The sequence below is a fragment of the Peromyscus maniculatus genome, chromosome 6, assembly GCF_049852395.1.
Source record: "Peromyscus maniculatus bairdii isolate BWxNUB_F1_BW_parent chromosome 6, HU_Pman_BW_mat_3.1, whole genome shotgun sequence".
In the NCBI taxonomy this organism is placed as follows: domain Eukaryota; kingdom Metazoa; phylum Chordata; class Mammalia; order Rodentia; family Cricetidae; genus Peromyscus; species Peromyscus maniculatus.
In genome coordinates, this window is record NC_134857.1 from 115695006 (window position 1) to 115709885 (window position 14880).

Here is a 14880-nt window from a genome sequence, read left to right on the forward strand (position 1 = left end):
CGACCCTCACCCTTCATTACTCTTACTCATGTCCAGGTTGTTCATGTAGATCTCAGCCATTTCTCCATCATTTGAGATTCCTCTGTTGAGAATTCTCTGTTTACTTCTATAGCCCATTTCTTAATTGGACTGTTGGGCATTTTGATGTCTAATTTCTTGAGTTCTTTATATATTCTGGATATCAGTCCTCTGTCAGATGTGGGGTTGGTGAAGATCTTTTCCCATTCTGTAGGGTGTTGCTTTGCCTTGTTGACCATATCCTTTGCTCTACTAAAGCTTCTCAGTTTCAAGAGGTCCCATTGATTGATTGTTTGTCTTAGTGTCTGTGCTACTGGTGTTATATTTAGGAAGTGATCTCCTATGCCAATGCATTCAAGACTACTTCCTACTTTCTCTTCTAGCAGGTTCAGAGTAGCTGGATTTATGTTGAAGTCCTTGATCCACTTGGATTCAAGTTTTGTGCATGGTGACAGATATGGATCTATTTGCAGCCTTCTACATGTTGATATCCAGTTGTGCCAGCACCATTTGTTGAAGATGCTTTCTTTTTTCCATTGTACACTTTTGGCTTCTTTGTCAAAAATTATATGTTCTTAGGTGTGCGGGTTAATGTCAGGGTCTTCAATTTGATTCCATTGGTTCACATGTTGATTTTTATGCCAATACCGTGGCTAGGCACCAGGTGGAACTCCGGGAGTCCAATTAGCGAGAAAGAGGAGGGTTTATATGAGTGAGAATTGTTGAAACCAAGGTTGGATAAAGCACAGGGACAAATTGCCAAACGAATGGAAACACATGAACTATGAACCAATAGCTGAGGAGCCCCCAACTGGATCAGGCCCTCTGAATTGATCTCTGAAGTATTCGAAGGTCACCTGGCCAAACATCCCAATTGTCGTGCTAGAAATCCCATCCAATGACTGAGGGAACCGGATACAGAGACCCACGGTCAGGCCCCAGGTGGAGCTCCAGGAGTCCAATTGGTGAGAAAGAGGAGGGTTTGTATGAGCGAGAATTGTTGAGACCAAGGTTGGAAAAAGCACAGGGACAAATATACAAACGAAAGGAAAAACATGAACTATGAACCAATAGCTGAGGAGCCCCCAACTGGATCAGGCCCTCCAGATAAATAAGGCAGTTGATTAGCTTGATCTGCTGGGAGGCATCCAGACAGTGGGACCAGGTCCTGTTCTCAGTGCATGAACTGGCAGTTTGGAATCTGGGGCTTATACAGGGACACTTGGCTCAGCCTGAGAGGAGGGGACTGGACCTGCCTGGACTGAATCTACCAGGTTGAACTCAATCCTCAGGGGAGTCTCTGCCCTGGAGGAGATGGGAATGGGGGGTGGGCTGGGGGAAAGGTGGAGGTGGGGAGTGGGAGGGCTAGGGGGTAGGAGGGGGGAGAACAAGGGAATCTGTGGCTGATATGTAAAATTAAATTTAATAAATAAATTTAAAAAATGAAGAAAAAAAGGAAAAAGAAAAAAATCAGTTTATCTCCTTGAACACAGAATTTAGCTCTATTTCACTTCCTGGTGTACTTTTTCTCCTCAAAAATTTCATTTTGTAGTTTACACTGTTCAGCTTGTTCCTTTTATTATAAATCATCATTGATATTACCACTAAAAAATACACAACAATCTATACTAGGCTGTTTTGAGATTTTCTCTGCCAATGGATTAATTCAAAATTCCTCACTTTAGCCTCAGGCAGACTTCTAGGACAAGGGGGAAAGGCAGCCACTTTCTTCACCAAAATATTCTAAGAACAATCTCTAGGCAACATACTCAAATTCTTTCCTCTGAAACCTCTTGAGTGAGTCCCTAGCAGTTCAAATAATACTTAGCACCATTGTCTTCCATGCTCCTACTAAAATGGCCCATTGAACAGTACTTAAAGCATTCCATTGCTTTCATAACCCAAAGTACCAAAGTCCAAATTCCTCTAAACAAACACATAGTCAGATCTATCACAGCAATACCCCAGTCCCTGGTACCAACTTCTGTCTTAGTTAAGGTTTTTATTGCCATGAAGAGACACCATTATCATCATGACAGGGAGCATAGCAGCATGCAGGTAGATGTGGTGCTGGAGTAGCTGAGAGTCCTACATCTTGCAGGCAACAGGAAGTCAACTAACTGTGACACTGTGCAGTATCCTGAGCATTTAATTTAAAAGGATAGATCTTTACTAAAAGCAATATGATATTTTCCCTAGTCAACTTAATTTTTCTATCTTTTGAACGAGTCATTTCGTAAGATTGTGGTCATGAATACTGAAATAAACATCACAAGGCAACTTAAGACCTTAAGTTATTTTGTATTTGTTGCTGATTAGATATGTGTGTAGTTACAGAGTCCCCTTGATTGACTTGAAAATAATATGGCAGGAAAAATATTTTGAAATCCTGATCCAGATGTCTTTGTGAATCTTAGTAATGCATAACTAATAGCATCATATGAGAACACCAGTAACCAGGTGAAATATCCAGTAACTATTATATGCTTTTCTCTACATTTTCTGATGGAGTTCTTAGATATCAATGAAATAAAATCACCTCAACCTAAATAGAAGTTTGCAGAGAACTCTGTGTGGAAAGTCAGCTTTCCATGCTGATGTTTCCTCTACTCATACACAAGCATCATTCTGTTGTTATTGACTTCTAAAATTCTAAGCTGAAAACGCATAGCTTTTAGTTATTTAGGATGAAGTTTTGTTACTGTAATACAGAGACTCAAAGGGACAGCGCCTTAAATAAGACAGAGGCCTGTGCCTTTTAAACATAGAAACCAGCAACTCTGCAATTCAGGGCTGACATAGTAACTCCCCGTGACTGGGGAATCTAGGTTTGTACTAGGAGGTTTAGCTGCTTCCCATTGTCTTTCCAGTTGAAGATGGCTTGTCTATTGCGCCCATGTTGGCCTTTCAGACAATCAGTAGAAAATACGGTGCCAGGAAAGCATGACTGCCTCTCTGAATGCTTCTAAATTTGCATGTGGCTGTCATGGACATGCCATGTCCCTGGGCTTAACTTAGACATAGGTCTACCTTCTGGCTGCAAAGGAGGAAATGTAATATTTACCTGAGTGGCCATGTGCTAGATGAAAGTTGCATCATTATATAATTAACGATACTAATGAGAAAACAGATTAGAATCTAGAGACCACTTTTATCATAATCATCAACTGAAGCATAAAGAGACTGACTTTCTCATCCTCAGCTATTATCAATAATTTATAACAACGTATTGCTAAGTATGTAACAAAATAAGACAAGATTTTAAATAAGTATAACACATATTCAAAGAAGTATTTTTTGAAAACAGCCTATAAAAATGATGGCACTATTTCTTAAAGGAGTTTTGGCATTATTTCTTTGGCTTGTCTGGGGAGCCATTTTCCAATCATGTAACAGTATTGGTCTTCTTACTTCTGTTCCTTCAATCATTTTCTTTGGCCATTCCCTCAATTGCCTTTCACTTTCTGCTTCCATCAGAAGCATTAATATTTCATCCATACTCCACTAACTTCACAAAAGCTATGCCTGTTTGCCACTGCCTCTTGGATCATTTGATCATTTGAATTTGGGAGAGAAGCTTAATGTGTACAGCTCACTGAGCCTTTCAGTAATTTGCCCAACAAGCTATGTATCAGTCACATGCCTAGTGATTTTTTTAACTGTTTGTTACTGGATCTGGAGCTCATCAATTTGGCAAACACTACCCTTTCTCTCATCCGTAGATGCTAGAATATCTCAGTTTGGATATAGACCAGTGACTGGCAAAGGATGGAGAGTGTGAAGGTGGCAGCCATAGGAGGCTGGTTGGTGGGTACACAGAAACACAGACTGAAGAGATAAGTTCTAGTATTCAGATCACAGTGTAGTGGCCAGAGCTAACCATAACCTACTACATCCTATGTGAAGGACATTAGGGGAGGAGCCTGTAGTGTACAAATGAGAATTGATGAGGAGAGAATGATGATCACCTGTATTTTATCAGTTTGCAGTAGACATGTGTTAGAATATCATATTGTGTCAAGACAATGTGCATAATTATTCAACTTTAATTTAAAAAGAAGACACAGAGCGCCTCTACATATTTGAAAGTTGAACCTCTTGAAAAGAGAATTGTTATAATCTAGTAATCTAACATTCCATCTCTGAAATATCTTATGGGATATTTGAGTCTGAAGAAACCACAGCGAACAAGAACTCTATATTCTTCATTGGATACCTGGAAAAGCCCTTTAGCATCTCCTATGAATTAAGTGGTTGCCATTTTAATAAGAAACTATAGCTCATGCCCATGACCCATCCAAATCTCTCCTTTGCCATGTTGCTGCCATCTAGAAAGGAGATTTTAAAATATGGAGCCTTTCAGAAGAGAGCTAAGATTTCAGGCATTTTTTCAATAACAATATTTCTTTAATATTCATAGGAAAAACAAGATGGCTTTTGTATGGTCTCCAAGTCAATAGTAAAGTGTACTAATTCAAGATCCACTCCTGTAGCAAAAGAAAGATGAATTACAGCACAATTCTTCACATGCCTGGTATGATACAGTTTGGAGAGCTCATGCTCGTATAAGCAGATCACTTCACAGATGAACCACAAGGTATTTTCAGGGGGTAGTTTCACTTCTCTCGCCATCTTCTTTGCATACTTGGTCTATATTTTTTCACTACGTTATTCAAATAATATCAGAGGTGTCGCTTGAGTTTTTCTCATACTCTGAAGTAATAAATACTAGCTGTGCCCCATATACAAGGAAGTAACTGTGTGAAAGGTGGTGGCTTTGCAAAGATGAAAACACATAGCCCGTCCTTTAACCAAGCACACTGAGTGGCAGGAAGAGTAGTGTTCTCTTTCTGCTTGGAATGGATGAGAGCACACAGCAACCTACTTGAATAAAGAGTTAAAGCATCATACAGTGAAGAATCATAGAGGAATGCTTTGATAAGAGATGGCTCTGGAAAAGATTTGGGACCTTGTACCATGTGCATTGAAATGAGTTTGAACATTCCCATCCCATGAGGCATTAGAAGCTGGTTGCAAGTGAGCACTCTGAACGCCACTCGTGCTGCTCCCTGCATTTGTGCCTTGTATCAAAGGGGGCTGGTGAAAACAGGAAGGTTTGCATAGATATTTTGAGACAGACAAGGGTCTAATGGAAAATTTAGAAAATCACTAGAAAGAGAAGGTGTTTCCAGTCTCTCTCGAAGAGCATCTTCAAAGGAAACAGCCCCAAGCACAAGCTTAACTGGGTTAAGAAATTACCCTTTAAGGAAACTATTAGGATATAGAAGCACACTGGGGCAAATTCTCACAGTGTTAGTTTCCCAAGGCAGAACCTTTCCTCACTCCGATCCCACTGACTTCTATAGTGTCAAGGTTTCCATCACTGAAACAAAATGCCTGAGAGAAATGACAGGGGAAGAAAAGTTGGTGTTGGCTCATACTTTCAGATGTTTCAGTTCATGGTCAACTGGCTTTGCCATTTTTATTCCTATACCAAGGCAGAACCACCATGTAAAAGTATATGGCTGAAGTAAATTGTTCTCCTTGGCAGTTTGGAAGCAGGGAAAGAGAGAAAAGCAGGGTCTAAGAAAAGATCTGTCCTTACAGGGCACATCCCTATGACCTACTCTATCCTGCTAGCCCACACCTCCTGAAGTTTCCCCCGTCTTCCACTCTTGACATCAGCTGGAGTTTGCGCCATTAGCACACGATTTGGAGGAATACTTTTGAACCAATTCATAATAATGTCTCATTGTATTAAATATTTGCTAAATGGACATAGTACATTAAAACAAACCCTAAAGATTTATTACTGTTCATAAATTAGTGCATCTCTTAGCCCTTGTCAAAGAAACTTCTTCTTGAAATAGATAAAAATTAAGACAGAGACCTCCTACTGGTCAATGTGCAGAGAATAAGAGACTACAGAGTGCTCGGCCCCAAATGGGGTGTCTATACCAAGCCCCCAAGGCTCAGGGGTCTTTACAGAGAAGGGAACAGAAAGATTGTAAGAACCAGAGGTGAAGGAAGACTACAAGGAGACAGTGTTTCCTGGACACAGTGGACAGATTACACACCAACTCACAGTGATTGTAACAGCATGTGCAAGACTTGTGCAAACTCAAGCCAGACAAAATCCCAGTATGAGCGTGAGTGGTGTACATGAATTCCTACTCCAGTTGAAGTACTAATGGTGTTTGATAGTTGCTGGAAGAGGGGAAGTCAGTTTTTTTTTTAATGGTGTGATCTCTGGTAGCTGGACTGCTCTCTAGGGCAAGCCCCACACCCAAGAGTATTTGGATATCATGAATGGGAGTAGACAGAATTAAAATAATATATAGAGAAAAAATATAGTGTTGGGTGAGAGGAGTTAGGGAGGAAAAGTGAATATGATCAAAATACACTGTATGAAATTCACAAAGATCTAATAAAAATATTACTAAATATATATTTGTAAGCAGCAAGTCACAGGCTGAATAATATATGCAATTTAATAAAAAGAAATTAAATACACCTAATGAGAAGACAAATATAATATTTACTGTGTATAAAGTAAAATATACAGTCTGATAAAGATATGCAACACAAAGATGCCTTTTACTGAAAAGAGGTATAGCTAAGAATTGTTTCTTATATTTCAAATAATTTTTGGAATGGGGTTAGAGTGCTGGCTCAGCATATAAGAATGCTTGTTTCTTTTCCTGAGGTACCAAGTTTAGTTCCCAGCACCCATGTTGGGAAGCTCAAAACCACCTACAACTCCAGATCCATAGAATCTGATGCCCTCTTCTGGCCTCTGCAGATACCCACATAGACATGGCAGATACCCAAACAGATATACACACATGAACATAAATAAAATTATTTAAAATTCTTTTAAAGAACAGGATGATTATATTCTGATCAATAATTACTGTATTCTTTTAGCATTTCTCCTAGTTTCTCTTATATACCTTACTTAGTGATTTCTTTAAAAAGCTAACATTTTTACTGTCCCAAAGACAGTTGTATAAATGGGAAAAGAGACTCACAGGTTTTAATTATCTCAGTTAAAGGTAAACTAAAGTATTTCTAGCTACAGTATTTAAATATTAATTATCCTACCAAATTAAGTTTAGATTTTTTCATTTGAATATCTCATGATCTTTATTTTAAATGATGCACTATAATTGAACCTTTATTGGCTTTGTACTGGGATTTGAGTATTTATCACCCATGAAAGACAGACAGATGAACTGATTTAAGTGGACCATTAAGTTCACGGAGGTAAAGTGTTCTAAAACCTAATGGACATCATTAAAACAAAACAAAACCAGTTCTTCCATAATTCTTTATTAAAATTCATAGAATGGTTATATTACTATATATGTTCAATAGTTTTTAAATGACATACAAAGTTTTTATTGTGAGTTCTAGGAAAAATGAAAAATAAAACCCACAAATTTCTCATTAATTATTCTTGCCTCAAATTCACATGGGGTTTAGACTATTATATGCCCAATAGCATTTAAATGACTATAGAAGGATCTTGTTAATAATTTCAGGTTTACTGAAATAATAACTGCCATTAAACCATGCGGGGAAGCCCACAGCAGATCTTACTGTATGCCATTCCAGCCAAGCAGGTAGGGTAAATTCACACTTGCTGGTACATTTTCTTACAAATAAACAATAATTATAATAAGTATGATTGCAATGTATGTTAGGTTTTGAATAGAGGTATTCAGTGGGACATTTGCAAAGTACACAAATTATTGGGTATAGTGACAGCATCATAAGAAAGGAATAATCACCATAGTGTTCTATATGAACACAGAAAAAGCAGTTTGTACACAACTAGTCTTAAATAATACTAAGGAAATGTATTTTTTGTATCTGTCTCTGCAGTTTTTCCTCCATCAAATGTAGGTTCTTTCTTACAGCATGCCAGTGAGTTTACAGAGAATGTGTGCAGATTTAGAGGAACCCCAGTCCACATGCTCTAGGGAAAGGAACTGAAGCAATCTTTGTAGCCTATGATGCCCTAGGGCCTAGTGCACTTGCATTAATCTACAGGGATTCTTGGGTCCTGAGGTCAGCAGCAAAATCCCCACATCTCTCCCCACCCAGGTACACTCACTCTAACTCTAAATGTGTCTCTTTGCCAGCTGGGAGTTTGTTGTCCATAGACTGGACTAGTTCTGCCTCTGGCGACTTGGTGCACATGCTGACCCTGAGAGCAAGTCTGGAACGAGTCTGTCTTCCTTTATAGGCCCCTGGACTTGGGGAAGAGAGAACACCAAGGCATGGCCATAGTGCTTCTCACCTCTCATTTTAGACACAGGGTAAAGATAAACAGTTTTTTTCTAATTTCCTAAAATCTGTACATTTACTTCAAGTTATAGAGGAAATTATGACTTAGACATTATTTTATTCTGAAAAATGTATCCAGGAATCATACATTTAATTTTCACTATATACACACTGTCTCCTGGCATTAAACCTGGTTCAGATATGTATTTGGAGACTACTTTACTTCTACACCAGCTGTAGAAAGAGAATTCTGAGGTTCCCCTTTATTAAATGTTAGTTATGAATAGAATTTTTAGTAGCAGGCAAGGCAGACTTGTCACAAGAAAATGAAGCGATCTATATTTCAAGCTATTGTGTTTGCACTTGTTTGGCATCTGCAATATAGATGTTTTGTCAAATGTCCTCAGACTTCCCAGGCTGACAAATGGTATTTCACTCTCTGTCCTTTTCTAAGACATTTGCTTTTCCCATTGTTCTAAAATGTGACACTCATAAAGAAGAATGCCAAAGAAGAAAGTGTCACACAAAATAAGGAAAGCCTCCAGTGCCAATCACTTTAGGTTCATGGCGGTCTGTCAACATTACTGGTCGCTGACAGTTTTGTTACAGCTCTCAAAGGGCTTTTCATGGTAAATGTGAAGATCACATTGTTCGAGAGAACCAACTCTCCCTTTCTTTCCACTCCCTTCTGCCCTCCTCTCCCAGCAAGACAATTAAGTGAAGTCTATAATTCTAGCTGACAAGTAGCAAAAAATGTTTTGTACTTTTCATGGAACATCAAGTCTTAGAATTTTCTAGTTCACATTAGTTAATATTTATTTTATTCTGAAAGCCAATGGAATAAACATGTAAGTGATACATTTTCATATTAAGCAAGATTTCTTCCTATTAAAAGTAGGTCAAGTTTTAAAAAGTGCAGAAACCAAACTAATGACTTAAGCTTCCTGAAGAGTCCTTATGATTCTTCCATATGCCCACAACTGATAGGAAAAATTCTGGGCAATGATAGGAAAAAGTCTTAAATATGAGCTGTTCAAGGAGGCCAGCAATACATCATAAAGTCCCCATCGCTGAGCAAGATTTTATCACACGAGACGAGGTTCTGGGCCTGAGGACACTTCTTCACATACCACACAGAAGGTTACCTTAAAGAACATGGATGATTCAATCATGTTTACTGTCAGGTAAGAGTGAATTAAACTAAGAATAATCCAAAAATGAAAAATGTCCATGTTAAAGTAGATGCAAGATTCACCCGGGTTCCCCTGTTTGGTGGTAGTTAGGTTGGTCTGACATAGCGTTACAGAATCAGATACATGATCTGACTTTCTTTTGTTTTGTGTTGTTCACATCTAAGTAAAGAAATTCATTTCTCAAGGGTGCTCTTTGAATCTCTTTCTTCTATTATCTATGTGCTCCATAACAGCTTTAAATTGAGCCTGTCAGGATAGCCAGGCTGCAATGGACAGGCTGTCTCTGGCTGGCAGTATTGGGAATGACTTGACTGAGGCAAAGTAATTTGTCTGTGTCTCTGGCCCTCAGAGGTTGGCTTCTTCCTTCCTGTGTGTCATCTGGCCACTCACACTCCATCACACCTACCCCGAATGAAGAGACCCCCTTTCTGCATTAGCCCTTTAGTGCACAGTGCGATCAGCTGGTTAGAAAGAGCAACTTACCTGGCATAAATTCTTGCATGGGTCTGACATTCTAAACGGACTTTCTATGGCTTTTGCTGCTGAACAGTATTTAATCTCTGTTGTGGCCTTGATGATTCCATCACAGTGGATGTTGACAGTGACTGAACCAGCAGGAAAATCTTACAAAACACAAACAAGAGTTAAGCTAAGTGCCAAGTATAATGCACACATCGTATCATTATGACTTAAACTTCAAAGGAAGCCTTTAATAAGTTCCAGCATTTAACTTCCAGTACTTGGAATATTTTTTTCTATATTCAGTACTTAAAAAAAAACACTAAATATACACATTTAGATTAAAAAAACTTCCAAGACAAAAACATGCCAAAATTATATAAAAAAGCAAAATACTAAAATTTTCTCTCTACTGATATACTTTTTGTAAGGATACAAATCATCTTTACACAAATCCTTAGAATTTAGCAAAAGGAATCTATTCTTTAAGCTTGGGTATTTGTTTCAATTTTGTGATAAAGAAATCCATTCATTACATGCCAGTTTCTAGAAATGTGTGTAGAAGAAGTAAGATGTATTGAAATTACAGAACATTCTGCAGTTGATTAGCATGAGAAGTCCTGGGGAAAGTAAGTATATCCAGAATCTCCAGGATGACCTCTGTGTACTCTATCCATCTATACATCCACCCACCCTTCATCCAAAGCCTTTCTGTAAACAAGTTGTTCAAAGTGACTGACAAACTATACCTTGAATTCTACTGTCAGCAATGTTAGAGCTATATAAAAATTTGTGGATTTCCATTAAAATTTTTTAAAAAAACAATAATTTCAATTAAAGAGTGATACTTTTGTGTAACAAAGCAAAATTTGTGTTTGGATCTATTTGAAGGACAAATTTCAATAGCTTTTCAGTCTGCCATAAAGATATTTCTCAAATTCTTCTAAAAAATGTCATTTAAAATATGAGGTTCAGAAGAAGTTTAATGAAAAGACCAACATCCTTGAACAGCTGTGAATGTTTAATTTCTTAAAGGTTAGACACTAATTTCAAGTCATCTCATGAAGTTAGCACATCTGTCATCATTTTGTTCAGGTAAATTCAAAGCCAAAAAAAGAAAAAGAAAAGGACAGAAAGGAATCTTAAACTGAACAAGATCATGGAGCTAAAATTTCCATCTTCATATTCTTGATAAGACACTTAATGTGTGTTATAAAATGATATATGCTGATCACTCTCTTCCCAAAGAAATAGACACCCAATAAAGAATAAGAGAATTCACAACATAGAGTCAAAGCTACAACATGCATCCCAGGAACTAAGGAGGAGACAGTGAGGTGAACAGGAAGTTGGTGTTGTCAGACCCAAATAAAATATGATTGATTTATATAAAATCAGTAGATTTTATATAAAACTCAGCTTAAAACATTTTAAAATTATTTCCAGAATTATAATACCTAGAAATCATAGACTAAACAGAAATTTACTGATCAATTTCTTTCTCATGCACATTCAGCACAGTAAGCCATATCTCCTGAAGTACTTTTCATGAGATATAAAGTTACAGTTTACATTATCTAGAGCACAGTTTTATCATTAATAAAGAGTCAATATTTTTCTTTATGTATTACACATTTCTTTCAACTTTTAATTAGATTTCCCCCAGCTGTTAGGTTTGTTTCCTCATGGTATTACTGGTACCAGAGGAACATTCTGTTTCTTCTGCATAGAAATTAGTTAATATTTCTAGTTGAAAGTTTTAGCATGCTTTCAAGGCTTAGCTATATATAAGCTGGAACTATTGTAATTTCAAATTGCTTTAGCCATAGATGCCATTAGGAAAAAATTGGTCCCTGGAAAAATCAAGTGATTATAGATACATAAAACTATTAAGCTTAAAGCATGATGGGGGCATCACCAAACTGGTTGGCATTTTCTCAGGCAAAAAAACCTCAGACTGTAGTGTTGAAGTGGGTTAAAGGGAAAAAAATTTTACCTAGGAAAAGAGTGTGAGAATTTTCTTCCTTCTGAGCATCATGGAATATGGTATTAGATTTTCTTTGTATTGTTACCAACTGAAAACATGTAGTAGTGGTGTTATCTCTTACAAAAAGTCAATAATTATTGATTCAAATTTTAAGATTTAGTTCAGCTCAAATTCCACAAATGAATGACACTAGGTGGTATCAATCTTTTCTCTAAATGGCTTGTTTCACTTACTGTTTTTCATTTTCATTCAGGCTGCTACAAATACATGATTTCATCTTTCATATGACTGAACAATATTCATACAATTTCACATATAAATTACACATATTCTTTATCCTTTTCTCTACTAATGAGCAAATAGGTTACTCTCATTCCTTCACTATTGTGAACAGTTCTGCAATAAATATGAGAGTTCAGGTTCCTCCTTCATAGAATTATTTTTTTTCCACTGGGGGTATGCCCCTGGTCGGAGCTGTAGGGTCAGATGGCAATGCCATTTTCCGTTTCCTAAGAAGGCTTTCTTTCCATAATGTTGTATTGTTACACTCTCACGGATGGTGTAGGAATTCTCTTCTCCACTCCTCCTTAGGATTTACTACTTTTTGTCTTTTTGATAACAGCCATTCCAGGGCAGTAAGATTAGCCATAATGGTGTGACTTTGTCCCCGATAATTAGGGATCTTGAGCATTTGGGCACATATTTGTTGATCACTTCTTTTAAGGGTCTATTTATATGATTTTCTTATTCTTTTTTAAGTGAAAATGTATACAATATATTTTATCACAGTTTCCTCTTTCCCATCTCCTCACATCTCCTGCCTACCTCTCCATTGATCCAGCTCTATGCCTCCCTTCTCTCTCTTTAGGAAACAAACAGGCCAATAAAACACAAACAAACATATCAGAATTAAAAGAAATAACATCAAAAAAAGCACAGGAAATAATAGGATTACTTTGTTGTTATTGAGGTTCTTATATATACTGGATATCAATCTCTTATCAAGTAGTTTGTGAACACCTTCTCCCATTCTGCAGCTGTTTCTGAACTCTGCCAATCATTTCCTTGGCTGTGTTAAAGTTCTTTTTCAATAAATTTTCATTTGTCTATTTTTGCATTTCTTGCTTATGCTTTGAAGTATCTTATAGTTAAAAAACTTTAGCCCATCTCAATGTCTGGAAATGTTTTTTAAAATATGTTCTTCTAATTGTTTCAGGAACTTTTGTGTATTTTTATCCTTTCTACAATGCCTGGCATGAATATCAATCAAAACCATTCTTAAGTAATATGGATACTTTCATTTGGCCTCTTGATCTGCTACATGGGAAATATTATTTAAGTACCTTTTAATTTTTAATATTGATGTTTCTGTATTGATTTATTTTAACTAGATTTAGTCTGAACTCTGGAACTAATTACTTACAAAGTATTTTTCATTATATCACTCAAGAATGTGACATAGAAAAGAGAATGTGACATAGGATAATAGGGGCTAAGAACAAGAAAGTAAAAGAGAAACAGAGGGGGCTTCTTCCCATCGCATTTCTGCATGCTCTCCACACTAGGAAACTGTGTCTGGGTGTCTGTATATTATTGGAATAACAGCTTTGTTTCTGAGAACCCAACTCCAATGCCAGCTGAGCGTAGAAATCATAGAGGAGCTACTCATGTAAACAAACAATGCTGGCTTGTAAATATAAATGAACTCTATAATGAGCTCAGAATGTACTTAATATACTTTGCAACTATGAATATTTTATATTTCCACATTTATGAGATTAAATAACTTTATATAAAAATATTTACAAAGCTCATAGTTTTTGAAGTTTTATATAACTTTATGCTCTGATTTTAGAAAATATGCCATATAACAAATCAAGTAGTCTACTATTTTTAAAAATATTTACTTTCTCTAGTTTTAATTTTGTGCATGTGGGTGAGTATGTGTGAGTGCAGATGCCTGTATGTCTGTGTGTGGGTATATATGCCTGTGTAAGCCCAAAGAGGGTGTCAGATCCCCAGGAGCTGGAAATACAAGCAGTTATGTGCTGCTCAAACTAGGTGTTGGGAGTCTAATATAGTTTAGTATGGAACAAGCAAATATGATTAGCTTAGCAAGTGAGATAAAGAAATGATGAGAAGAAAATCTCTGAAATACTGAAAAAGAATTATACTTTATAAAACAGCTAAAACTTTCCAAGGTTTTGAATGGAGACAAAAGAAAGAAAACATAAAGTTCTTTAATAAAAATTAAAAAAAAATCTGTGAATCCTCATGCTTCATAAAGGAAATAATTTTAATTCCATATTTAGTAGCTACTATATATCAAAGTACTCTCCACTGACATATTTAGTGATGTTTGATGTTACTGGCAGCCATTTCCCTAAATGGTATACAAACCAAGTTCTAAGGATTTATACAATCTCACTTTTGCAAATCAGATTAATAATAACAACCTTGAATATGTGAGAACTAACACAGGAAGCACCTGCCGAGTAAACTCAGTTTCTGTAGGGAAGTGAAACCATTTACCATAAATCACAGGAAAGGAACTCGGGGAGAGGTTTTATTATTATTAAAACAAAAAGTTTCTCACCTGCAGCTTTCATGCACCAGACACTCTTACTCCAACGTGCTGGCCTTGTTCTGAGGCGCTTGTTGCTCGATATAAATTCAACTTCCAGAATTTCTCCAATCAATTCATCTTTCAACAGAATGAATATCTCACCAGGATTCTGTAAAGTGAAAATGTATGTCATGTTAAGCATGTCAAAGAGTTGTCCTTCACCAAAGTGCCTAAGACATTTATTAGTGATCAAAATCTTAAAACTGTTGGTAAATAAGTTTATCCTGCTTATATTTTTCAACCATGTTAATATATAAAGATATACATTCATGACTCATTACATTTATTACTTTGATATCTATCAA

General features: G+C 36.7%; 1 protein-coding gene across 4 annotated transcripts in view; it reads right to left on the reverse strand.

The window, feature by feature from the left end:
- The window catches only part of Bank1 (B cell scaffold protein with ankyrin repeats 1), a 248059-nt gene that overhangs the window by 164836 nt on the left and 68343 nt on the right, over positions 1–14880 (reverse strand). For all 4 annotated transcript variants that reach the window (XR_013052383.1, XM_076575036.1, XM_042279976.2 and 1 more), the window contains 2 exons: positions 14546–14684; positions 9987–10126 (listed from right to left, as the gene is read on the reverse strand). Coding sequence is in view for 3 of the 4 variants with exons in the window: in XM_076575036.1 (XP_076431151.1) it covers positions 9987–10126; positions 14546–14684 (279 nt within the window). In the remaining variant the exon portion in view is untranslated. The remainder of the gene's footprint in view (positions 1–9986; positions 10127–14545; positions 14685–14880) is intronic.